The 25970-nt window shown below is 40.4% G+C and overlaps 1 protein-coding gene across 12 annotated transcripts in view; it reads left to right on the top strand.

The window, feature by feature from the left end:
- SMARCA2 (SWI/SNF related, matrix associated, actin dependent regulator of chromatin, subfamily a, member 2) overlaps positions 1 to 25970 on the top strand; it is a 190666-nt gene that overhangs the window by 35221 nt on the left and 129475 nt on the right. For all 12 annotated transcript variants that reach the window (XM_021064291.1, XM_021064340.1, XM_021064313.1 and 9 more), the window contains 7 exons: positions 3371 to 3497; positions 5444 to 5617; positions 6994 to 7167; positions 10006 to 10176; positions 19328 to 19381; positions 22594 to 22724; positions 23037 to 23094. In XM_021064291.1, coding sequence (XP_020919950.1) covers positions 3371 to 3497; positions 5444 to 5617; positions 6994 to 7167; positions 10006 to 10176; positions 19328 to 19381; positions 22594 to 22724; positions 23037 to 23094 — 889 coding nt within the window. The remainder of the gene's footprint in view (positions 1 to 3370; positions 3498 to 5443; positions 5618 to 6993; positions 7168 to 10005; positions 10177 to 19327; positions 19382 to 22593; positions 22725 to 23036; positions 23095 to 25970) is intronic.

Genomic DNA, 25970 nt, shown 5'->3' with positions numbered 1-25970 from the left:
AATGCGTATAATTTTACTTTAGCATCTGCCTTTTTCTCTTCTATCATTCGCACATTGGCAGTTTGTACTTCTTGCCTCCCTTTCATAAAAGAAAGATTCTTTTGTGCTGGGAAATCTGAGATTCATGGACAAATTACTAGGCCCTTTGGAGAAACAGTCATTTCAGGTAGAAGTGCATCCGTCTCCCGCTGCCCGCCCACTCCTAGGCCAAATCACCCAAGGCTTCCTCCACTCCATGCCCCACCTTCCCTCCACTCTGCAACTCCCACCCTCCCAGTTTCTTGTGATTTAATCTTTACACTGTCAGCCCGGTTGTCCTAAGATTATTTATTTCATCTTAGCTCCACAGGTTCTTTAGAAGATGAAGGAAAAAACAGCTATTCCTCTAATATTGCCCTTGACCTAATTTGTCAAAGGGAGTAAAACAATACCAAGGGAGAATTTGAGTTCTGGGCTATTCAAAAGAAAAAGATCTGCAATAAATCTAGAACCAAGGAAGTAGAATAACCATAACATTGACCCTTATCTCATCCTGCTATAATATTTACATTTCCCTTAGTATGGCCTTCATGCCACAAAAGTGAAATTGTTTCAGTTTAGTTTTTTTTTTCCCCTTTAAATTATGTATTTGAGAAAAATCTATAATACTTTTAATATTTAATTGTTAAGATATATCATCTGCTGCTGTATTTGGGGATTTGGGGCTATGTGTGTATTTAAGAAATTGAATTGGGAGTTCCTGTTGTAACTCAGTGGTAATGAACCTGACTAGTACCCATGAGGATGTGGGTTCGATCCCTAGCCCACTCAGTGGGTTAAGATCTGGCATTGTGGAGTTCCCGTCGTGGCGCAGTGGTTAACGAATCCGACTAGGAACCATGAGGTTGCGGGTTCAGTCCCTGCCTTGCTCAGTGGGTTAAGGATCCGGCGTTCCGTGAGCTGTGGTGTAGGTTGCAGACGCGGCTCGGATCCCGCGTTGCTGTGGCTCTGGTGTAGGCCGGTGGCTACAGCTCCAATTCGACCCCTAGCCTGGGAACCTCCATATGCCACGGGAGCGGCCCCAGAAATAGCAAAAAGCCAAAAAAAAAGAATCTGGCATTGCCATGAGCAGTGGTATAGGTTGCAGATATGGCTCGGATCTAGTGTTGCTGTGGCTGTAGCATAGGCTGGCAGATGTAGCTCTGATTCTACCTCTAGCCCAGAAACTTCCATATGCCGCAGGTGCAGCCCTAAAAAAGAAAAAAAAAAAAAAAAAAAAAATAAAGGAAGTAGAGGTTTGTTTCATACAGAGAAAACTAAAAAAAAAAATGATTAAGAATCCATGAATGTAAGTTGTAAAGGAATATGAAAGAAAGCTGGGAGAGTTTCAACAATTTGACCAAGAGAATAAAGCTTATTGCAGTTTGAACTAAGACATTTTTAGTCTGTTGCATGATTAAACTATTTAAAAGTGCTGTTATTTGTGTTGGTATGCATAGTTGAAGTAACAATAACAATGATAATACCGGTAATAACACATTATGATGATAAATCATTCAGTGAATCGAATTAATAACGTATATACCAAATAAAATAGGAATCTGTCATAATATGATATTCAGTGAAGTCAATGAAAAATGATACATTTCCCTTACTGTCATTTTCAAGTTTTGTTTTCATTTTATTTATTTCTCTACCAAAGCAAACAACTATAATTTTTTTCAAAAGCACTCACTTGACTGTAAGAAGAATTAAGATATTTTGCAGCATCTAAGTCATAGAATGTTTTACTTTTTCATGTGAATATACAGCATCATAGAGTTTGACAAAACTATGATATTAATTTTTAACAGAATCTTTCATTATCAAATTTTATAGTTGAGGTCCAAGAGAGTTCACAATTATAATGGATATTTTAGGAGTTCCTGTTGTGGCTCAGTGGTTACGAACCTGACTAGGATTTGTGAGGATGTGGGTTTGATCCCTGGTCTTGCTCAGTGGGTTAAGGATCTGGAGTTGCTGTGAGTTTTGGTGTAGGTCACAGATGTGTCTCGGTTCTGGCGTTGCTGTGGCTGTGGTGTAAGCTGGTGGCTGTAGCTCCAATTAGACCCCTATCCTGGAACTTTCATTTGCTGTGGTTGCAGCCCTAAAAAGCAAAGAAAAAAAAAAAGAAACTGTATTTTAATTATCTGCTATATCACTCCAGTGGTGTTGGCATCAGGTGAATGAGAGTTTCAGTCTTGGCTCTCTACTGGCTCTGTGAAGTCCACATCTTTCTTAATACCTGTGAACTTAAGTTTTCTCATTAATAAAATGGGACTGTTGTAGCATTTACTTTGTAGGGTTGTCTATGTGTGTGAAAGAGAGATACAGAGAATTAAATTGGGCTTTAAATGTACCTAACTCAGTGTAGTTAATGTTAGTTTAACTTACTAGCTTTTACTGTTACTTCTTTATTGAAATCTATCCAAGACAGCCTTGCCCCAAATTTAGGGGGAGGTAATTCTAAAAATAGATTTAGATGGCATATAATTATTTGTGAGAATGAGATCCAGGGAAACTCCAAAACCAGTTTCTATGGCTAACAGTAATAGTATCCCAAATGGATGAAGTCGGTTGTCTTTTATTTTCTCTTCTGCTTTAATCTCGAGGAGTACCTCCAGCTCTATTTTTTGATGATGTCCAGAAAGAGAATCTCTGGCCATTCTTTTCTAGAAAGTCTTAGTTTTTAAATACTGTTTACTTTACACTTTATTGCTGCTCCAAACCTGATTTTTAAAAATGCCTGATTTGCTTTTTCTTTTCTCAAGCAAGCACTGCTCACAGAGGAAGTGGTTGTGGTTGGCAGGGCTTTCTCTCTCTCTGAATGTTTTGGGTTGGCTGATTTCTGTGGCCTCAGCACCTAAAACTGCTCTTGTTCACTCAGCTTTAACGGCTGTCATCATCAGCATCTTGGCAAGGAGGGCAAATGGCCTCGTCGCCTTAGGACAGAACTAACTAGAAGTTAGAAGGAGCACTCTGTTGTCTCAGCTCTGTACTCTGGCTGGCCAAGCACTTGGGAACAAGTCAGATTTTCCTGTCTCTGATTTTCTCTCTCTCTTCAGAGGGAACCATGAGGCTTGACTTTGTTCTTATGTAGTCTGAGTCTTCCTGGCTGTTAGAGAGAGGTTGTGAAGAAGGCCAGAGTGTTAAGTCACATATAGCACCCATCTGTATTAATGCAAAGGTAGCTTTTCTCGGTTTAACCTCAGATAATCTGGTTGGGTGTCAGAAATCCGCCATCAGTATCTGGAAGATGTTTTGCCGTGAACTTCAACCTAAGGTTGTTGTCTATCACTTAGGACCAGATCGTAATGTCTATTCTCCCCCCCCCTTTTATTATCTCCTTTAGACTTCAGGCTCGCATAGCCCATAGGATACAGGAGCTGGAAAATCTTCCTGGCTCTTTGCCACCGGATTTACGAACCAAAGCAACTGTGGAACTGAAAGCACTTCGGTTACTCAATTTCCAACGTCAGGTAATAATATCTTTTCCCCAGCACGTCTAAGATGTAGGAAATAAATGTAATTGTTCCAGAGTGTAATCTGTGCATTTCCTTAAGTCAGCTCAGTATTGTTATAAAGATATAAACTTAGTAAAAGAGTATATCTTTTCGACCAGCAGCATAGAGCTAAAAGTAATGAAGATGAACTGCTTATTATTCTATTTTCCTCTTCTGTATATCAGAGACATTTTTTTTCCTCCCCTATTATGGTTTCCAAAGTCAGAGTTATGGCATTTTGTTAGTGGAGAACAAATGGGGTAGCTCATGTTTGCCTTTATGACTTCAAAGAAAAATAAGGCGATAGATCAGAGCTTCTTTGTAAACAGAAATGTAAAATCCTAGCCATGACTATGAAAATCATTTTAACAGATATGAAAACCACTCTGCTAAATTAATAGCTCATCATTTATAGAAATACATAAAACTATGGTTTATAACAGTTGACTAGTCATCACAAACTACTTTTGGAATATTTGATCAGATCAGACCCCCCATACTGAGTAATCAGTGAATTAATATGTTTTGTTTTTGCTATGGTCTTAGTAGTCACTGATTAATAAAGACTAGCATAGCAGTCTGTTTTATATTTTCTAAATCTGTAGGAGATTAGTGCAATGAAGTAGAGCTGATTTTTATTTTGATGAGTTTTGCCTTCTGGATCCAAAGGCTGTAGGTTTCCTGGTCCTCACACTGCCTCATTTAGTCAAAGGGTGACAGGAATGCTTCCTAACCAGTCAGATGGGCTTGTTGGGTGAAGGTTTTGGGTCATATAAGATGAATTGTCCACGACTAAAAGTAGTTTGAAAGTATGAATTATATGACTTGGTCTGTTGGAGGGTGTGACTAAAATCACAAGGCCACCCTGCCTGCTATTGTCATATGAGTTTGGAAATACATTTGCCTCACTGGTTATAAGATCATAAGAGGACATTGTAGTGACTGGTGGCTATTTGACCATAGGTTTGTGAGAGTAGATTAGAGCTTAAATCTTTTTTAAAAAGAAAAGAAAAAAGAGAAAAAACTTTCGTTTGCTTCTTTCTTAGAGGTAACTTCATAAAATGCATTGATAAAGTATTTAGTAAATTTTATTGAATGAGTATGAATCTGGAATATTTTCAGGAATCATGTTATATTCAAATTAGCTTCACTCTGCTGCATTCTTATTGGTTTCTGATTTTTGCTTCGTATTACTGAAAAATCTCTTATTTATGAAGTTTTCCAATGAAATGAACTATATTGATGCTGATTTCAGATTCAGTCGAATTATTTTAATGCATATTTCCAATCCCCCTCCTTCTATCACCACGTAATATATAATATGGATATTACATTCATGATAATCTAAAAGAAGTCCATGATATAATAAAAAAAATTAAGTATCTTGTGAAGAATATTGTTTGGAGTGGGAAGAAGCCACTGGTATTTCCCTTTTTTTTATGTGAGACAGTGAATTAATATTGTTTCAGTATCTGCAGCTCTTGCACATGAACAGGAAGTGATTCTATTCTTTTTTCACAACACCATGCATGTTAATCTTTAAACTCAAAGAGAATGTTAGCATGGCACTTAAGGTGAAGTAAAAGAGTACAAAAGGCTTATTAGCTCATTAATATCATTAGAATAATTAAATCAAATCAATTGATTTATTTACAAACCAAGACGACCTCTATACTTTTTTACACTGTTAACAGTTCTGTACTTGCTTCTTATCTGAATTATTTGTAAAGAAAACTTAGAGCATCTTTGAAAATACCACATATATCTGGCATGATGTAGTCCCTTCCTTAACCAAAAGAGCCAACTATGATGGAGAAACTTGGGGGAACTAAACTAAAGGGAAATAGGAGCAGGGCCAGGGACAGGGGCCCAGCCTCCTCCGTCTGGGGGAGGGGGTGTTCTCACTGTTCCTCTCTTGACAGCTGAGACAGGAGGTGGTGGCCTGCATGCGGCGGGACACAACCCTCGAGACGGCCCTCAACTCCAAGGCATACAAGCGGAGCAAGCGCCAGACCCTGCGGGAAGCCCGCATGACAGAAAAGCTGGAGAAGCAGCAGAAGATCGAGCAGGAGAGGAAGCGTCGGCAGAAGCACCAGGTGCGGGGGTGGGGGTGTGTGCAGGTCCGGGTGCCCTCATGGGACGGCTGCCCAAGCAGGCAACTGGGTGGAGTCAGAACCACTTGAGAAAGGGATGTGGGCAGTGGGGACATCACAGAAAGGATCATGGGAGCATCCGTGGTCCGACCACTCCATTTCCTAAAGTTGAGGAAGCTTAGGCCAAGCCAGAGGCCTGAGTGACTTGCCCCAGGTGACACCAGCAGTCACAGCAGGATAAGGTGGAGGACTGACCCTGCTTTCTGAATTTCAGTACGGTGCCTTATTTCTAACCCCATGGGAGGCTGCTGTCTGGGTGGGCATAGGCAGGTTTCCTAGAACAGAATCCTAGGGGAGAGGGAACTTGGAAGAGGAAAGAGGAGGGCAAACAGTTATTTTTGTAACAAATATAAATATAGTATACAGGGGCTTTCAAGGGCCCAGTTGGAGGTTTTCACAGGGGCAGATATTTTAAAACATCCCTTTCTAGGGATTTGGAAATATTTTGATGTAGGATTTGATTTCATGTCATAATCCTATCAATTCTGTTTGGGTTTTTTGAGCTTAATTTCTGCAATGCTTAGTTTTGTTTTGAAAAGTGTTGGACTTTCGTGTAAATACAGTTATGCGTTTCCTCTCCTTTATTTAAAAAGCAGACACAAATTATGTCTGGTGATTTTACCTTCCTATAAAACTTATTTTGAGTCACAATTCTGAAGTATTTAAGTTAGAGGAGAAGAAACACTACTTCTATAACATGATTCTCACTGGAGGGACTCCTCTCCCCAAGGTTTATTTGAATGTTATTTGCTTTAAATTTTGTCGTCACCATTTTGTGGGTTCCTCTCCATCTTTGATCTTTCCATTGTCATGTACCCATGCCTTCAAGGCCTGGGAGGCTTCTCTTCCATAGGCTGGCATCAAAACAAGCTTTGAGGAGTTGTGGCTCAGCAGTAATGAACGCTACATGGGTTCAATCCCTGGTCCTGCTCAGTGGGTTAAAGATCCAGTGTTGCCGTGAGCTGTGGCCTAGGTTGCAGATGTGCCACCTTGAATCTGGCGTTGCTGTGGCTGTGGAGTAGGATGACAGCTGCAGCTCTGATTCAGCCCCTAGCCTAGGAACCTCTGTATGCATGGGAGCAGCCCTAAAAAGACAAAAAACAAACCAAAACTAAAAAACTTTGAGAAATCATCTATTCTACCATGTGTAGTCCACACCTAAGCTGTGGAGACATACCATGGTATCTATCTCAAAATAGGTTTTAGTTTTCCCTCGCTTTTTGGTCCACACTGAGAGTTTTCCTGGACTATGTTGAAACCTTATATGATATTGGAAACTGGGTTTTAAGCATTCCTTCTCCCTGCTCTGAATCCTTTAGGAATACCTGAACAGTATTTTGCAACATGCAAAAGATTTTAAGGAGTATCATCGATCTGTGGCAGGGAAGATCCAGAAGCTTTCCAAGGCAGTGGCCACTTGGCATGCCAACACCGAAAGGGAACAGAAGAAAGAGACCGAGCGGATTGAAAAAGAGAGAATGAGGAGATTGATGGTAAGGGGCTTGCCTACAGGAATCCAGGAAAATCCCCCCCCCCCCCGCCGACCTGTCTATACTGAGATTGTTAAACATGCCATATTTGAAGGAGAAAGTAGAAGCTGCTTATCAAACATGTTAATTCATTCCTTTGAACTTCACAGGGTGGAGTAAAAATATCTTCTCTTTCGTAGACAATGCAGTGCCACAAATCTAGGGCTACTGCTGATGAGTATAGTATTTCCATGTCCTAGGGTGGCACTGCTGTTCAGATGATAGCTTCTCACATAAAGGCAGGTGCTGTATATTGCAGGAGTTTCGATAAGCAGACCTGGAAGGATAGAAACGACTTTTTTTTTTTTTTTAAAGGATTACCTCTTGGAGACTAATGACAGAAGTTGTTTTGAATGAAGATCTCATTAAGTTGTATCCTAGAATGTAAGAAGTTCTCTTTTTTTGAAGCCTTGGGTGCTTTTTTTTTTTTTTTTTTTTTTAAGTGGCAAGAATTTTTCTCTAACAGTGTAAAAAGTGACTTTTAAGTTAATCTTGAAATGTTGCTCTTTTGGTTATAGTCCCGTTACTGTCAAAGGCTGTTCATGAATCACTTCATTTCCACTTTTATTTTCTAGTAGATGTATAAACCTAGAAGGGATCGGCTTATATCACTGACCCGCATATTTGGTTTTATTGACCATTTATTTTTGGAATTGGACCTCAGAGCACACTGTGGGTTTTAGAAAACTGTGTGTGATATCTTTTGATAGGAGACCTGTACATTCTTTCTGGAACATAATGCCTGAGTATTGGATGAAGATAAAATCATTAGCCTTAACCCATAATTATGTCCCTGGAAAATTCTAAGTGACACAGTCTTCCTTGATAGTATTACGGTTTGCATTGTGTTGTCATTCATTTTTTTTTTTTTTGGATTTCAGAGAGTAAACACCATATTTTCAAAGGCTCTGTGGCCAGGTACTAGTAAATCTTACCATCTCCTCCTGATTTCCTCTCCTTTTTGGGGGAGGGAGGAGACTGTCCAAGAGATCGCTAACTAGCTGGGGAGACCATTTTATAGTAATTTGAGCAGTAAGCAGTCAAATTTGTCTGATTCAACTGAAGTGAAACTAAATTAGAACTTCAGTAACAGATTGGTTTGACACTAATGATTAGGCATTTGCAAATCATTAATTTTTGCAATTAAATGATGGAATATACAGATAACAGAGAAACTGAAGTTTTTTATCACTCTTTCTTCAAGTGAAATCAACCATAGCCAAAAGCAATTAGAGTTATAATAGCATTTGAGATTCACGCTCATCCATGGGGCAGACAGCAGCTAAACGGAGTGATGAAGCCACTGTCATGCAGTCAAATGCTAGAGTGACACCTCTGGCTGAAAACCCTATGCTTCTCTGGAATGGAGCTGCTTCTTAAAGATTTTGCAGTGTGTCCCTTTTATTCTGTATCATGTGAAGAAAATGTTTGTTAGATGTCCTTTTCTTGGGATATGTGAAGATTTCTCTTGAAATCTTCCAGGGTACATTAGAGTTTTTATTCCATTTAACCTCATAATGCTGCTTAATCAGAAGTAGAAGTGGGAATTACTGTGTCTGTTTCATGGCTCAGCAATATCAGCCCTCAGATGCTCAATGACTTGTCCCCAGTCAATCCTGCAGTGCCAGTCTGAGACCAACGTCCCTCTAATTGGACCTTTCCTATCAACAGCAATGTTTGTAACACTTTTTAAGTATAAGAAGTTATTTTTGGAGTTCTTGTTGTGGCTCAGTGGTTAACAAACCCAACTAGCAACCAGAGGTTCGATCCCTGGTCTTGCTCAGTGGGTTAAAGATCTGGCGTTGCCATAAACTTTGGTTTAAGTCACAGACACAGCTGGGATCCCGCATTGCCGTGGCTGTGACGAAGGCCAGAGGCCACAGCTCCTATTTGACCCCTAGCCTGGGAACCTCCATATACTTGTAGGTGCGGCTCTAAAAAGACAAAAGACGAAAACAAACAAACAAAAAGAAATTATTTGTGCAAAGCCTGTTCAATTCGTTCCCCTGGAAATACTTATCAAAATACTTACGAATGAAAGATTATGTCTGGAATTTGCTTAGGACAGCCCAGTTTGGGATTGCAGTGAGAGGGTGGGAGAAGGATAGCAATGAAACCAGAGTCATCATGAGTTAATTTTTGTTGCTTAGTGTTGGTTCTCTGAGAAATTATGTTATTTTCTCTGTTTTTGATTATATTTGGAAATTTCCATAATACAAAGGACAGGCTTCAGATGGTGAATCGTTAAATTTTAACACTTTATGTGCAGGTAAAGAAACACAGAAGAACAAAGAGTTGGCTTAAGATGCTTGATCACGAGCTCCCTTTGTGGCTCAGTGGTTAACGAACCCAACTAGGATCCATGAGGATGTGGGTTCGATCTCTGGCCTCTCTCAGTGGGTTAAGGATCCAGTGTTGCCATGAGCTGTGGTGTAGGTCGCAGATGTGGCTCAGATCCCATGTTGCTGTGGCTGTGGCTGTGGCATAGGCCTGCAGCCATAGCTCTGATTCGACCCCTAGCCTGGGAACTTCCATATGCCAAGGGTGTGGCCCTAAAAAGCAAAAAAAAAAAAAAAAAAAAAAAAAAAGCTACCTTGCCCTGAACTGGTATCCAGGGATGTTGGCATCCAGTCCTAGACTCTTTCCATGCTCCTAGAGAGGGTGCAAGAACTCTGGCAGCTGGATCCTTCCGTTGCCATGCTTACCACCAAAGTTCAGACTGTCAAAGGGAGGGGTGCATGGGAGAAGGCATTGCCTACAAAATTTTGTTATGCTCTGATCATGCTCTTCTTTCCTTAATAGGCTGAAGATGAAGAAGGCTACAGAAAACTGATTGATCAAAAGAAAGATAGGCGTTTAGCTTACCTTTTGCAGCAGACTGATGAGTATGTGGCCAACTTGACCAACCTGGTTTGGGAGCACAAGCAAGCCCAGGCAGCCAAAGAGAAGAAGAAGAGGAGGCGGAGGAAGAAGGCAAGCATCTGAGGGGTTGCGGCTGAATTGGGGATGTGTGATCGTGGACCAGTTTAAGGCATGGCTTGGTCTTTAATAAGTATCCCTTACTCCGTTAATGGGAGACTTAGAAGATTGTATTGCAAACATTGCTGATATAAATGGGCATGAAAGTGCTGATGAGGTATCCTCATCAACATATTGGAGATGGGGGTATCATAGTCAGAATGTATATGTGGGTCATATTTCCACCGCTTTACACAGTATTCAAAAATTCAGTACACATGGTCAGTAAGAAAAGGAAAAACATCGGCACAGAGAAGTGTTTGCTCAAGTGCAGTGCCAGTGAGAAAGGAGACTGTTGATTAAGAAACTGTAATGAAAAAGAAGATGAAAATGCAATGTAGAGATTGAATGTTGCTGGAAGAAGATGTGCAAGATAGCTTTAGAACATATTTAAGCCTCTTTCTTTGAACAAACAGTAATGCCAAGATTGTTCATTCAGCTCAGTTGCCCTGGAGTCAGGGTTTTAGGTAATTACAGAAAATAGTAAATAGTCTGAGGTACAATAATCCTAATTATTATGAGAAGTGAAGCTTTAGAATCTCTGCTCTGCAGATACTATATCTCAATTCAAGTAGAACCTGCTTCCCTGTGTAGACCTATGAATATAGAACCTCTTTGAAGCTTAAGTAGGCTGGCAATGTCTCGGTGGATAGTTTGTTTCCATGGTCATTTCTGATTGTCCCCAGGTCCAAACAGCAACAGGAAGTCTTCCTTAGAATTGGGAAGACTGAGGATTGGTAGCATTTAATCATTTCTTCTCTGGGCCGAATAATTGAATAAAATGTTTTTCAAAAAAATAATTAATTTCATGGCTCCTGGATTCTCATACCTGATTCATAATTAAGGAGGAGGAATAAATGATTGAGAAGGTGCCTTCCGTGCCTGATTTCTTTAGTTTAAGATAGTTGCCCTTATTGTGAAGGTGACTGAAGGATGACTCAGGGTCACCATTTCAACATTTTGTTAGTGAGGAACACCTCATTTTCTTGTCAAGGTGTCATTACAGACGTTGCAAAATCCCAGTTCCCAATTTCTGACTTAAAAAGACATTACCGAGTTTTCAGAATTGCCTACATGAAGAATGCCTGATACCATATAGTATCCTATAAGTGGACCCCATGAAATGGCAGTTTTAGTTTTTCCTAATCCAGGTGTATTTTGCGGAGGCTGTCACAAAAAGGTCACTATTACTATTTGTAGCACTAATGTTCATATTCTGCATTTCTTTGTGATTAAAAGTTAATGGCCCAGATTTGAGCTTCTGGCTTTTAATTAATGGATTCTAGCCATTGTATTAGATTACATCATCATAAGCAAAGATACGTAATTGCATGTCAGTGATTACACCTTTATTTTTGTGTTGATCTGTGCAGAGCGGGGAACCTGTCACAGTATTTTTCAGCTCTGTGTCATCAATAGGTTGGCTCTCTACCTCCTAACTCTTGCTTTCAGGTTTGCTAGTAGCACTTATTTTTTTCTATTTTATGCATTTGCTCAGCAAATATTAGCTGAACGCTTACTATGATCTAGGCAGTGTGCTACATGCTGGGGGAGAGGGAGTGCAATGGTAAGGTCAGTCATTCTTGCCCTCTTAATTTAACCAGAGAGAGAGAGACAGAGAGAGAGAGGGGGATATTAATTAAATATGCACCCGAGTATATACTTATAAACTGTAATGAATGTGGTGAAGGAAGGCAGGTGTTCTAACTGGAGCCTGATTTCCTGGCAAATGAATAATAGGTACCCAAGTGACTCCGGTCGGCCTGGTGACTATCTTTGGGCATCTCCCACTGATGATCTCACATGATGGAATGTGCAGATTTATGACTTTATCATCAGCCCTCTCTTCCCTGGCATGTGCTCAGGATGCCTAGCATCTTTGCCCACTCTGCCCTTAGCAGGACCAAGGATATCAGGCTGTATTTCCTTCCCGGGCCATCTTGCTGGGAGAAGTGGGGCAAAGAAGAACAAAAGAAACTAGGCTCCTTCATAGTCCTTCCTGAAAACTGTCTCCTGAGGTTTTAGGACTTAGTTCAAAGTGAGTTACTGAATTCCAGATGTACCTTAATTCAAGTGCAAAGAAAATGGATGCTTTCAAAAGCTGATTATCTGACACTTTGGATTATCTGCAGTTCTTCTCCCCTCCATTAGAGTGAATGATTGAGAGTTGCTTGTTCCAGCTTCTCTGTAGAGGAGGGAAGCTGCAAGCAGATGCTGCAAAATTCTATGCTGTCCTTCTCAGCATTTCCCGCTGAAGTGAATACCATGCTGTACCTATCTGCTGGGTTTTTTTGTTTTGTTTTGTTTTAACTAAGGCATACTAAATCTTTGTTTTGAGAAAGGCTTCTTTTCCCAGTGAACTAATAGCATTGAGCTGGTGGCAGCACTTGTAGGACAGTTGAGAATCAGGCAACTGGAAGAACTGTGCATTAAAGATGACCAAGGTGAACATTTGTAATTTAATTGGAGAAGGGTAACTTTTTATTTTGTGTTAAACTAGTACATAATTTTTTTAAGAACTGCACCAGTGTGACAGAGACAGTGTTTTTCTTTCTTGGGGAGTTGATTGTGTTTACTTGGTGTTAGTGAATAATGGAGTGGGTTTCCTTTAACCTCTCATGACCTTGGCTTGGTTTTCTCTTCTCACCATTAGAGCTGCTGCTATGAAGCATGCATTTATAAATCACTCTGCAACTTCTCCTTCTCAGCTGGGCCTTCCATTAATGCCCTCGAAGTGGAAGAAAAAGAAGTAAACTCTATGTATCTACTTAAGTGTTAGAGGAGGGGTAATTTTTCAAGTATTGAAATATCTAATTACATGACAGCAGTCTCTACAGTGTGACAGGATGAATCTGCTGTTATGTGCGTTAAGCATGACCCAGAGGTCTTTGTCCTCTGCCTTGAGAGTAGATGTTTCTCCTGGGGGACTCTGGGTTGAAATGGGGGTGTGTTCAAGTAGGATTGACCATGTTAACTCATGAAATTAGAGCGCTGCGTAAATCGCATTTGTACGCAATCTTTTAAATTCATAACTGCGTAAGAAAACATATAATACTGGTTAGATTTTATTCCTTTGTAGGATATTTTATTAAGAGGTCTGTTACTTGATCCCGTAAGAAGGTGATGGGAATGTAGCTACATCCTAGATTTGTTGTAAGGATTATGTAGGAAAGTTTATCCAAAGCACTTAGAATGCTTTGTAGGACATAATAAGTGCTCAGTTAAATATTAGTTATTTTATCAAATGATTTTTTTGGTATAAATGTAGATCATGATGATTGAAAAGGGTTATATCTTTTTTTGAAAAGAAAATCTTTTCCGCCTTTATTGTATATTCTCTGCAATGTTGAGAAAATAAATGGACACCATTTTTTTCTAGTTGAGGATCAAGTAGATGTTACTAGGTAGCATATAATTTAGGATAATGACAGGTCCCTCGGCTGCTGAGACCTGCAGTGGGAAATGAGGATTTATCATATTTGGCAGACACTGCCTACCTGTCCCTCCTCAGCTCCTACAAAGAGAATTTTCTAATTACGTGGCTTCCAATATCCAATGGCTCCTAGTGATAATGAGGTATTTCTTGCAGAGATTTAGGGTGTGTTTTTCCTTAAGTTGTGTGTGTGGGAGCCCACTCCAACCCCCTGACCCCAAACCTACAGCTTAGAAGTCAGGTCATTTCAGGAGTTCAGCTTGCTCAACTATTGACTTAAGGCCAAAAATAAATAACTGATTCACTCTTCCTGATCTTTCAATGAGGTGTATACTAGCAGAACTATACCCTTATTATTTATTGAGACATTTCTTGGAAACCCATCATACTAATGAAAACATAATTAGAGAATCTATGCCTACCCCTTCCCCACCTGTTCCGGAGCTCTTTTTCATCATGGTCTTGGTTTTCTTTCCGAAACTTACTTTGTTTTCTTTCTCATCAAACACTGTTATAAATCAATCTCAAGTCTGTGATATTTTGGAGGGTAAATCTTTCTGGCATAGTGTGTTTATCAATAGAGTGATAGAAAATGTTGTTTTTATTTTTCGTTTAGATATCCATCAATTAGAAAAGCCTCTTGATATAATTTTCAGTGAAAAGAGCATCCAATGCAAAGTAGTAATGTTGAGACACATGTTTGAAATTCAAGTTACTCTCCAACCCTTCTCAATTCTTTCATCTCTTTTCCCCAAAGATGATTAATTTATTGCAGTTTTCCTCTACAAGTTGATTTTTGTAGGCGAAAGAAAAGTTCTAAGGCAGTTCTGGGCATTTGAGTGTAGGTGACTATTATAATGGTAGGTGAACACAATGCATGATGACTAGATTTATTTGATAAGTTCATTGTCAAAATGGGAGAAACCAGAAGTTTGGATTGAAGTCCTGCTTAATTGGATGGACCAGTTACTTGAGTCAAAATGTTAGAATTGGTTTTCTCTGGAAGGCACAACCTAAGTAACAAGCAATTGCCTGTTAATTTGATATTCTTGGCTATTTTTTATTGCCTGATCACCTATGTTAATGCTCAAAGGTCCTCTTAAGTGGCAGTAAAAATAAGCTAAGTGATTTCTGTAAATCTTAGGTTTCTCTGAAAGCAGAATGAGTCTTTAAGATGCCAGCACATTTGAGTGGTGTTTCGCCGTATTATAACAACACTGCTGGGGATAAAATGTGTTCACTTGACAATACCGATTGTAAAATATTTTGGTGCAAAACTGTTTCTTTACAAAGTGAGGCTGTTTGTGGCCTGTGTTGTGATCTACATGAAGCACCTCATTGAAGCCCATTTTCTAGTGTTCAGCTTCCATGGGATTTGCATATTTGGGAATTCTTTTCCCTCCTCACCCCTTCATTAATTATTTTATATAATCTCTGGAAGGAAGATGGGTAGCTGTGCACATAGCTTTGTTCATGAACATTCCTAAAAGGAAGGTTGACTTGACTTTGGCCTTGGAAATCAGGAAGCCAGTTGTCTCCCAACTTCTCAAAAGTAGGGAGAAGCCAGTGCAAAGTTTTTTTAGTCTTGATTCATGGATGAACTGCAGTGGGTTTGGTTTTTTTGTTGTTGTCGTTTGTCTTTTTAGGGCCGCACTTGTGGCACATGGAAGTTCCCAGGCCAGGGGCTGGAGCTTTAGTTGCTACCCTATGCCACACCCACAGCAACTCGGGATCCGAGCCATGTCTGTGACCTACACCACAGCTCATGGCAACACCAGATCCTTACCCCACTAAGTGGGACCAGGGATCGAACCCGAGCCATGTCTGTGACCTACACCACAGCTCATGGCAACACCAGATCCTTACCCCACTAAGTGGGACCAGGGATCGAACCCTCGTCCTCATGGACACTAGTTGGGCTCGTTACCACTAGGCACAACGGGAACTCCTGGTTTTTGTTTTAATCAATGGAAACAAGCTCAGACATCAGCCAGTGACACTGTCAGGATGTATTTGTAGTCACACACTACGGATTCACTGTATATGATGTGTCCTTAGGCAGCAGATCCCACATTAGCACCAGGGCATTTCACCAGGTGCTCAGACTCTGTCCAAGGTGACCTCCAGTGGTAGCACCACAGTCACAATCTGTTCAGAGTTCTTTTTTTTTTTTTTTTTGCTGTACCTGTGGCATATAGAAGTTCCTGAGCCAGGGGTTGAACCCATGCCATAGCAGCGGCCCAAGCTGCTGTAGTGACAAAGCCAGATCCTTAACCCACTGAGCCACAAGAGAACTCTTGGAGTTATTCCTGAATATTAAAAATGCAAGGGTTTTTTATTTTTTATTTTTATTTTTTGTTGGGGAGAGGACTAGAGTGTTAAGCACCAATTAGATGTGAGAATGTGGATTTATGAAAGCATACCAACAGCATCTCCAAACTGAAGGGATTCAAAGCATGATGGGAGAACTTGACCTCTCTTGCCATAGAGGAGACTGCCATCTGGCTTCCACCACATATAATAACATAGCTGAACAGGTTTTAAGTACAGGGCATGCAAGGGAAATCTCATGGAGTGCCAGTCTGGGAGAAATTGTGCGCGTGTGTTCTTAACTCTTTTATGACTTGCAAATATATTGGTGCCTAATCACAATAATGATAATTCATGGAATGTATGTTGTGTGGAAAGCATTGTCCTTGGTGCTTTCACTCATTCATTCATTCATCAAATGTTTATTTAGTGCCATTTAAGTGCCAGGACCCCTTGAAGGTGTGAGAATACAGGAGTGAACAAAGCAGACAGAAATCCCTGTCTTTGTGACCTTATGAAGCAGTTTTCAGAGAGTGCTATAGCCAATTGTATATAGTTGTAAAAGAATAATAGCCTTGGGACTATCATTGATTCTTTCACATTGTGGAAATTGACAGGCACAGTGTATATTACTTTTAACATTGGATTGTACAGGTTGAAATAGTGATCCAGTCCAGCAGCAGCCAGATGAGGTAGGCGCTGTTATGGTCCCTATTTTACAGCAGAGGGAACCAAGACACAGAGAAGGTGGGCTCAAGATCACGTAGCTAAGTTCTCTTGCACGTAGTGACAGAGCTGGGATTCAAATGTAGTTCGTCTAATTCCAGAACCAAGTTTCTTAAATCTGGTATTACATTGCCTCTCAAGTTTTAAATTTGAGAAGCTATGGGATTGTAAAAATTAGTTTAGAGGGTTTTAAGTAAGGAAAGGGCCTGATTATGAGGCAGTTTTGAGATAACACTCTAGCTATTCTATAGCATTTTCATCGAAGAGTATTCTTTAGAATATTTTTTATTCTATTTTTTATGGTCCTTCAGACCTTTTAATGAACTATTCATTGAAATGATGATCCAGTTCTACTAGCTAGATATTAGAAATTGGCTTATTCATTGTCTCGTTTGATTTTCTTTGTTGGCCAAATTTGTAGCTTATTTCTGATTTGTATGGAAAGAATGGTGGGATTAATTGACTTTCTCCCATTAATTAAAAGAGTTGCCTGAGTGTAGTTCCTGAGAATTCCAAAAATGGAATCTTCAGGGCGGCTGGTAAAAGGGACAGTTCCTTTTCTGAGCCTTTCTGCTGTTGATTTCTGTATCCCTAACCTAGACATAGGGCCTGGTGCTTTTTGATGCTAGTCATTCTTTTTGAGCTTATAAGTATTTTCACTTTGGGTGGCATAAATAGAAAATTAAATTCTTGGGAAATCATAACCAAAGGGGGCATTTCATTTCCTCCTCTTAAGTAGAAGCTCTACATTATGCCTTGTGCTCTGGCATACATATATCCATGGATTTTTTTGGTAAGAAAATAATAAAAGAACTTCAAAAATTTCAAACATTTAGGGAAACGGCCCTTCTTCACTATGGACAAAAGGCTGGATTATCAACACTCACCATTTTCTATAAAAGCTGTTTTGTCAAGTGGCAATTGTGTTATTTTCATGAGAAGCAAAAATGCATTGTACAATCAATGCCTTAAGTAAACAAAGTGGACTTAATATTGATTCTGTATCATTATGTATATTTTTAATTAACTAAAGGGCCCAGGGGAGGAAAACTCATTTTCTTAAATGTCTTGATAAAGAAAATGACTAAAGTTTTTTTTTTTCCCTCACCACACTACACAGAATAACTTTAAAATAAGATTTCTGTAAAGGTGATATTAAAGATTTCACTTGTCAGAGAAGTTGTTATACATGTAAGAAGTTTTAGACTATTTTGTGTTTATTGCAGATGAAGCTCTCTCAGATATGTTCAAAATGTGACATAATCCTAGCTTTTCATTTAGGCTGACTTTGAGGCACATAGAGCTTAATGGGCTAAGATATTGGAATATTTAAGAAATGGAGGATGACGGAATTTTTCATGAGATCATAGTGCCTGCATCAAATTTCCTCACGTACCCACTTTGGAAACAGTATATATTATGAAAGCCAATTAAGTAAAATGAAAAATATTCAGAGAAGTCACAGAATTTTGTATTTTTATGACCCAAGAGCGGTTCAGAGTTCATGCTTCTTTTTTTTTTTTTTTTTTTTTTTTTTTTTTTTTTTTACTGTGCTCGCAGCATGTGGATATTCCCCGGCCAGGGGCAGAACTCACACTAAGCAGCGGTGACCTGAGCCATAGCAGAGACAACACCAAATCCTTAACCACTAGGCCACCAGGGAAGCCCCACAGTTTATTCTTTTCTTTCTTTTTTTTTTTTAATCCTTTCAGGGCCACACCTGCAGCATATGGAGGTTCCTAGTCTAGGGGTTGAATCTGAACTACAGCTGCTGGCCTACACCACAGCCACAGCATAGTGGGATCTGAGCCATATCTGCAGCCTGCACCACAGCTCAGGGCAACAGCGGATCGCTGACCCACTGAGCAAGGCTAGGGGTTGAACCTGCAACCTCATGGATACTAGTCAGATTCTTAACCTGTTGGGCCACAATGGGAACTCCCAGAGTTCATTCTTTAGTGGGCATTTTTAGAAAATTTGCTAAGGGAATGGGGAAGTTGAGTAGATTATGTAGGATTTTTCTTGGTAGTGCCAAACATAAAGACATTGCAAATTCTGACCTCTGCCTTGATGCTGCCACAACCTAAGTTCTTTGGGTCCTAGAAGACACAGTCCACTCATCTCTAGGAGGCCAGCCCAGAGTCACACCTCGCTTTCAGTAGCCCTCTGCTGCCAGTTGCCAATAAAATATGCACTCTGGGAGTTCCTCTCGTTGCTCAGTGGTTAATGAACCTGACTATCATCCATGAGGACGAGGGTATGATCCCTGGCCTTGCTCAGTGGGTTAAGGATCCGGCATTGCCATGAGCTATGATGTAGGTCGCAGACGTTGGGATCCTCCATTGCTGTGGCTCTGGTGTAGGCCAGCAGCTACAGCTCTGATTTGACTCCTGGCCTGGTAACCTCCATATGCCACATTTTCAGCCCTAGAAAGACCAAAAAAAAAAAAAAAAAAAAAAAGAAAAAGAAAAAGAAAAAATGCACTCTGTCTAGGTGAAGAAAAGCACAAATAAAAGGCACTAATACTTAAGCTTTGTTGGATGATGATAAGTAGTGATGAAATGCTGTCACACACCATGAGGTCCTTCCTATCCCCCTCTCCTTGGTTCACAGCTAACACTTGACATTGTTTTGCAGAAAGCTGAGGAGAATGCAGAGGGAGGAGAGTCTGCCCTGGGTCCAGATGGAGAGGTAAGGATTTCCAGCCATTCCTGTTTCTACGTTTCTACCATGCTCTGCTGAATGAAGCCCTGCCATTTCTTGCTGCACCATTCTCTGTGTATACTAATTTTATTTTTACTCCGCTCTTCACTTTTAAGTAAACATAGCACTACATTACCATAGTAGAAAATTAGAATAGTCTAAAAGGGATACACTGAAAAATAATCTTCTGTCTCAGACTGCCAATCAGCCGATATTAAATTTCTTGTGTACCATTCCAGAATTTTTCGTGCACATATAAGCATGTGTTTATGAATATACAGAATGTTTAAGAATCTTAAGTGATTCTATAATTACATTCTCCCTGTAAATGATACAGAGGCATAAAATACGAGCCAGTTTCCTTTGTTTACTGCCAATTTGATATTTCATAACTCCATAAGCCAAACAATTTATGTGTTTGGGTAACTATTTTTTGACATTTGCTATAGGCTTAACCCTATAGCTTCTATTTGTAGATTCATCAGCATGTTTTTTAAAATAATGTCTTTACTGAGATATAATTCATGTCATGCAATTCCCTTTTGAAAGAGTACAATGTAGTGTTTTGGGGGGGGTTATTTGTTTACTTTTGCTTTTTAGGGCCACACCTGCAACATATGGAAGTTCCCAGGCTAGGGGTCGAATTGGAGCTGCAGCTGCTGGCCTACACCACAGCAACAGCAACGTTAGATCTGAGGTGTGTCTGTGACCTACACTGTACCTCATGGCAATGCCGGATCCTTAACCCATTGAGTGAGACCAGGGATCTAACCCATATCCTCAAATCCTCATGGATACTAGTCAGGTTCGTAACCCACTGAGCCACAGTGGGAACTCCCTTATTAGCGTATTTTAAAATTTTATTGCCTAAGATGTCCAGTATTCTCCTGAATTCCAAGACTACAATGATCGATTGATTGGATTTTTTTTTTTTTTTTTTGCCCTCTGAAAATTCCAAGTTCTCTGACAGTTGTTCACACAAGCAGGCATGCCCCCTACCCCCCCACCCCTCAGAGCAGAATGGGAGGGGAGTTTGTTTCCGACTGACTTCTCTCACAAATTCTGATAAACCTGGAGGATTGGGGTCGGTGGAGGATTGCCTCTTCCTGTTCTAGAAGCACTGGGCACAAGAGACGTATTGTGAATGTGAAAAGTCTGGTTGCAAGAAAAAGGTTGAAACCACTATTCCATGCAGAATTCTCTTGAACAATAAATGTTACTTAACCGCTGTAATTCATCATGCGGGAAGAAAGGATCGGGATAAATGTCTCATGGGTAAGCAACGCTCAGTGGGCTGTGTTGGGGGAGGAATGCTGTATATTCGAACACTTAGAAACAACTCTAATTTCTCAAAGCCCAGCCTAACCTAAGCATGCCTTGAGTCAGTCTGTAATTAACAAGCACACAGGGAGAGATTTCATGTGGGAGTGTGATAGCTCTCTTATCTCATATTATCTCATATTATTTCCTGGGAAAATTAGCCACTGACCTTGGGCCTGTGGCATAATACTTTTTCAAAAAATTCTTAACACATGCGGGTGCTATATTTGAAGTGGGCAAAGTGAGCAAATGTTGCCCAGTTTGTTTTGAAATAATGTTCTGATTACATTCTGCTGTGCTCATTCAGTATTTTTGCTGAAGTTCAAACTCCAGCTATAGAGATCCCCAGTTTTCTTTGAGGTATGACATAAGCAATGAAATAAGCTATGGATAATAGTTCAAGATAAAGGAATTGGATTTTTCCAAGGGAGATGGTAGCAGATGGTAGATTTCCTATGATACCACCTGAACCTATACATGACCTTCTACATCAATGAGGAAGAAGCTATCACCTTGACATTCAAAGTCACAGTGTTCATGACCATTGTTTCAGCACCCACAAATGGAAAAGAAAGTCTGGAGTAAGCCTTTTCTCTTTTTTTTTTTTAAGGTTATTTTTGTGGATAATTCCTAAAGTATTATTTCTTATTCTGATAGTGCTTTGTTGGGATAGAAGGGGGAAAGAACCAATTTTTTTGGTAGGGGGGTCATTTCCTACAAAATATAGAAGATAATCTACAGTGTTCTGCTTTTCCTATCATTTTTAACTCCAAATAAGAATAATCTGTGGAAAATTCTTTGGAATTAATGAATTGTCTAAATGTTGAATTTTATTACTTGTAAGAAAATAGATAATGTGAACTACTCACACAACCAGCCTTTCCAAACAAACGTCTCGCCTGGGGGTCTGCTCTTAGAACTACAGTCACCCTATAATCAGTAGCATTCATTTGCATAGGATTACTCCATTTTTAGGAGTAATGTGTTCTCTGAAGTAGGTTAAACACAGCCTCTGCAATTTCATTTATTCCCTTAATTTTCCGAGCAAGCTGTTTTTCATTGAGAGTCTAACAAGGAACTTCAGCTCTGACTTGGTCGATTTACCAGGCTTCCAATGAGCAGAGCCTTTTGCTTTATCACAGGCCCCCATGGTTGGGCAGGTACCTGGTAGTTTGGATTTGGATAAATGCCATTGTTTCTGCAGAAGCCATAGCAGCCAAAATGAGGTGACACAAGTTACCGTACCTCGTTTTTTTCCCCATTATTCTCTCTGAAACCGTGACTTGGCAGTCATCCTTATCTGGAGGGGGGATATTTAGGGGTTGGAGGTTCTTATTTGGAAATGACAAAAATCGACTCCACCTGATGTAAGAAAGAAGGGGACATATAAATAGGATCATGGGTGAGTCATCAGATCTCTGGAGGACTGGAGGACCTGATTGCAGGCTGTGCTATTATTTCAATTATATATTACCTAAGTGTATGCTCCACCTGGCGAGTGAGGACATGATGGCCCTGGGAGTAGAGAGGAGCTTTGCATGGCCATTACCACTGCACTGGCACCCCAGCCACTGGGGTCTGCCTTCCCACCAGTATGCCTGCTGGCCTCGCTTCCCTCTAGGTCCTGACTCAGAGCCTCAGTGAATGTGCCCCATTGGTGGAGCTTGTGCCACTGCCTTAGCTGCAAGGGAGGCTGGCATTTTCAGTTTCTTTAATAGGAGATGACCTGCCACTTCCCACCAGGACTCATTAGGGGATGAAATTTCTAATCACTTGAAAGGGTTGCAAATACTAGGCAGCCAAAAGGCCAAGAAACATCCAGGACAGAATTGGCAGATGATCTTAACACTAAGCAGTGCTGTGTTTTCTCTTCTTTCTAGCCAATAGATGAGAGCAGTCAGATGAGTGACCTGCCTGTCAAAGTGACCCACACAGAAACTGGCAAGGTCCTGTTTGGCCCCGAAGCACCCAAAGCAAGTCAGCTGGATGCCTGGTTGGAAATGAATCCTGGGTATGGCATTAAAGCAGACTTATTGATGTTCTTTGGCTTTTTAGGTTTTTGTAGTCCTTATGAAATCTTGGAACTAAAACAGCATTTAGATTTTCGTGGCACTTATAAAAATCTTGGAACTGAAACAGCATAATTTTTGCTGAGCTGGTTAAAGTTATTACCTGCATTTGTCAATGTGTACATAGAATGTGTCATATCTATATTTGTGTATATGTGTGTGTATATATATATATATATATATATACACACAGATACATGGTTTTATGATTTAGAGAACTAATCCTCTTCTTCCTCTCCACTCCTTTCTCGTAGTTACGAAGTTGCCCCTAGATCGGACAGTGAAGAGAGTGATTCTGATTATGAGGAGGAGGTATGTATGTATGTATGTATGTATCTCTGATGTTAATTGGCTGAAAAGTTCATGGGGAGGCACCTGTGACTTTCCGTCTCTTCATCCTCCAGTGTTGGCCATTGGCTGACAACTGGAAATGAGGGTTTGCCAAAGCTTTGATGGTGCACGCCAAGTGGTATGGTGACTTCTTGGGGGCTCCTGGCCAATGGCAGAACTTGGTGAATTCTATATTTGTTTGAAACCAAAAAAAGAGAAGCTGGCATTAAATTGGAGATGGTGGAAAGGTTTTCGAGGAAAATTGGAGATGGATTATCTGGAAAAGGCAATTCCATGCCTCTCAGTGGTTTACACTGAGATTTAACAGCCTAAACATGTCTCAAGTTCTTTTGTCCTTGGACTGTTTGAAGTTGTAAATCTGGAAACTTTGACTAAAAGGGCAACATGTACTTGGTTTAATGAGTTTATTGATCCTCTTGGTTTTTCTTTAAATGTGATTCTTGTTTGAATTCTTTGGATATGCTTGTTATCCATGTATCTCAATCTCTTGGAAGGAATACTCAATAAATCTAGAAACTGAAATGGTCATCTTGGATACTTTTACTAGAAATTAAGGAATAATAAAGGTATTTTTAGATAGAATTGAAAATGCTTAAAATTACATATAGAGGGATTAAAAGAAGATTTTTATCTCCTTGATTAGAGCATGGTTAGTGTGTAGTCATTAAACCTGATGTTTACCCGTGTAGAGGAATCTTGGTTTAAAGAATGCCGTGGTGGGAGTTCCCATCATGGCTTAGTGGTTAAGGAACCCGACACAGATCCTTGAGGTTGCAGGTTTGATCTCTGGCCTCACTCAGTGGGTTAAGGACCCAGTGTTGCCATGAGCTCTGGTGTAGGTCACAGATACAACTCGGATCCCAGGCGGCATAGGCCGGCAGCTTCAGCTCCGATTCGCCCCCTAGCCTGGGAACTTCCATATGTGGCAAGTGCAGCCCTAAAAAGCAAAAAAAAAAAAAAAAAAAAAAAAAAAAAAAAAAAAATGCTGTGGAGCAGAAATTGGGGCCCATGCAGAGGAGCCATACCCATGACAGCTAACTAGAACTTTCAGACAGTTGTTATTTCCTTTTGTGTTCTCAAAATTAATCCACCATGGACATTTATTGCTTTTGCAAAGAAGATAATAAAAGTTACTTTTTTTTTTCATTTTTCTTTTTTGGCTGCCCCACAGCATATGGAGTTCCCAGGCCAGGGATCAGATCCCGCCGCGATCCCATTTTGCCACAGCAGGAACTCCAGTTATGTTGTTTTTTTGTTTGTTTGTTTGTTTAAGGCATGCTATTTACAAACAAAGACTTTTAGAAACATGCTATTTTTTTTTTAATTAGGCTACTGTTTCTCTGAGGTATGAAGCTTACAAAATCAATTTTTAAAATGTTCCTTGTTTACTTGGATGAATGGGCCCATGAATGAGCCATTGGAGGAATCTTCTCATTGAGTCTGAGAGCCAGGGAGGGACAGAGACGAGGTGAAGAAGGCTGCTCAGCCCACAGGTGGCATCCCAGGACTGACTGCTGCAGATGGCTCCAGATAGTTGGGACCAGCATGAACTCTGACGAGGGCCTCCAGAGACCAGGTCCCCTCTCATTGCTCCCCTGGATGTGAAGGAGCTGGTCTGATGTCTCTGTTTACCCCTTGTGACTCAGTGATCTGTTATTATAGATTTCATTTTCAGCATTATCATGTCAGTTTGTACAGCCTCATTCAAGAGTGATGGAAGTGCATTGTTCTCATTAAGCCTACTTTTAAAGGAAATTCTCCTGGATTTTCTGGAGGGATGCAGCCTTCACTACCAGTGGGTTAGAGTGGACATTATGGATATTCAGTGAAGCTTTCAAACAGGCTAGAAGGACAAAGTACACAGTTGAGAGGTGGGGAGGTGATGCATCCTTTGCCAAGTTATTCACGGTTTTAATCTAAGTATCCAGAAATGGGAGTTACCCCTTTGGTGCAGAGGGTTAAGTATCTGACTGTAGTGGCTCAGGTCATTGCAGAGGTAAGAGTTCAATCCCCAGCCTGGTGCAGTGGCTTAAAGGATCTGGCATTGCTGCAGCTGCAGTGTAGGTCTCAACTGCAGGTGGGATTCAGTCCTTGGCCTGGGAACTCCACAGGTTGCAAGTGCATCCGTTAAAAAAAGAAGAAAAAAAAAGAGGGGGAGGGAGGAAGAAAGGAAGGAAGGATCCAGAAATGTGTGCTGTGAAGTAGCCATAGAAAACACCCACAGAAAGGCGATGCTGTGAGCTGTGGTGTAGATCACAGACACAGCTCAGATCCTGCGTTGCTGTGGCTGTAGTGTACACTAGCAGCTACAGCTCTAGCCTGAGAACCTCCATATGCCGCAGGTTTGGCCCTAAGAAGACAGAAAGGAAAGAAGGAAGGAAGAAAACACACAGAAAGGCATGTGCTTACAAGTTCCACTCCCTCCACAGTGCCCTGTGGCACCAGAGAAGGACAATGTTAAGAGCTCTGTAGTTGGCTTTGGAAAGAAGGGTATAGAATGTTGCTGGATTAGCAAAAGCAAGTATGGTCTACAGGACTCTGATGACCAAATAATGATAAATATTTGGCTTTTTGGCATGATGTTTACCAGTTTATTCTTGGGAGCAAGGGTTCCAGAGGGTGCTCAGTGGGCTCCTTTTGTTGTTTCATTCTGTGATTAAATAGCAGTGGAGCAGTAGGTGTTGCCTGTTTTAGGTAAGGGTTACGTCCTCCCTCACTTGTACTGACTTCACTTGTGATGCCAAATACTGTTCCCTCTCTTTTTGGAAAATGTCAATCCTAGAGATTCTCTCTTTTTTTAAAATTTTTAAATTTTTTTACGGCCACACCTGTGGCAT

Source organism: Sus scrofa, chromosome 1, assembly GCF_000003025.6.
Source record: "Sus scrofa isolate TJ Tabasco breed Duroc chromosome 1, Sscrofa11.1, whole genome shotgun sequence".
Taxonomy (NCBI): Eukaryota; Metazoa; Chordata; class Mammalia; order Artiodactyla; family Suidae; genus Sus; species Sus scrofa.
This window is presented reverse-complemented; position numbering and strand designations above follow the sequence as displayed.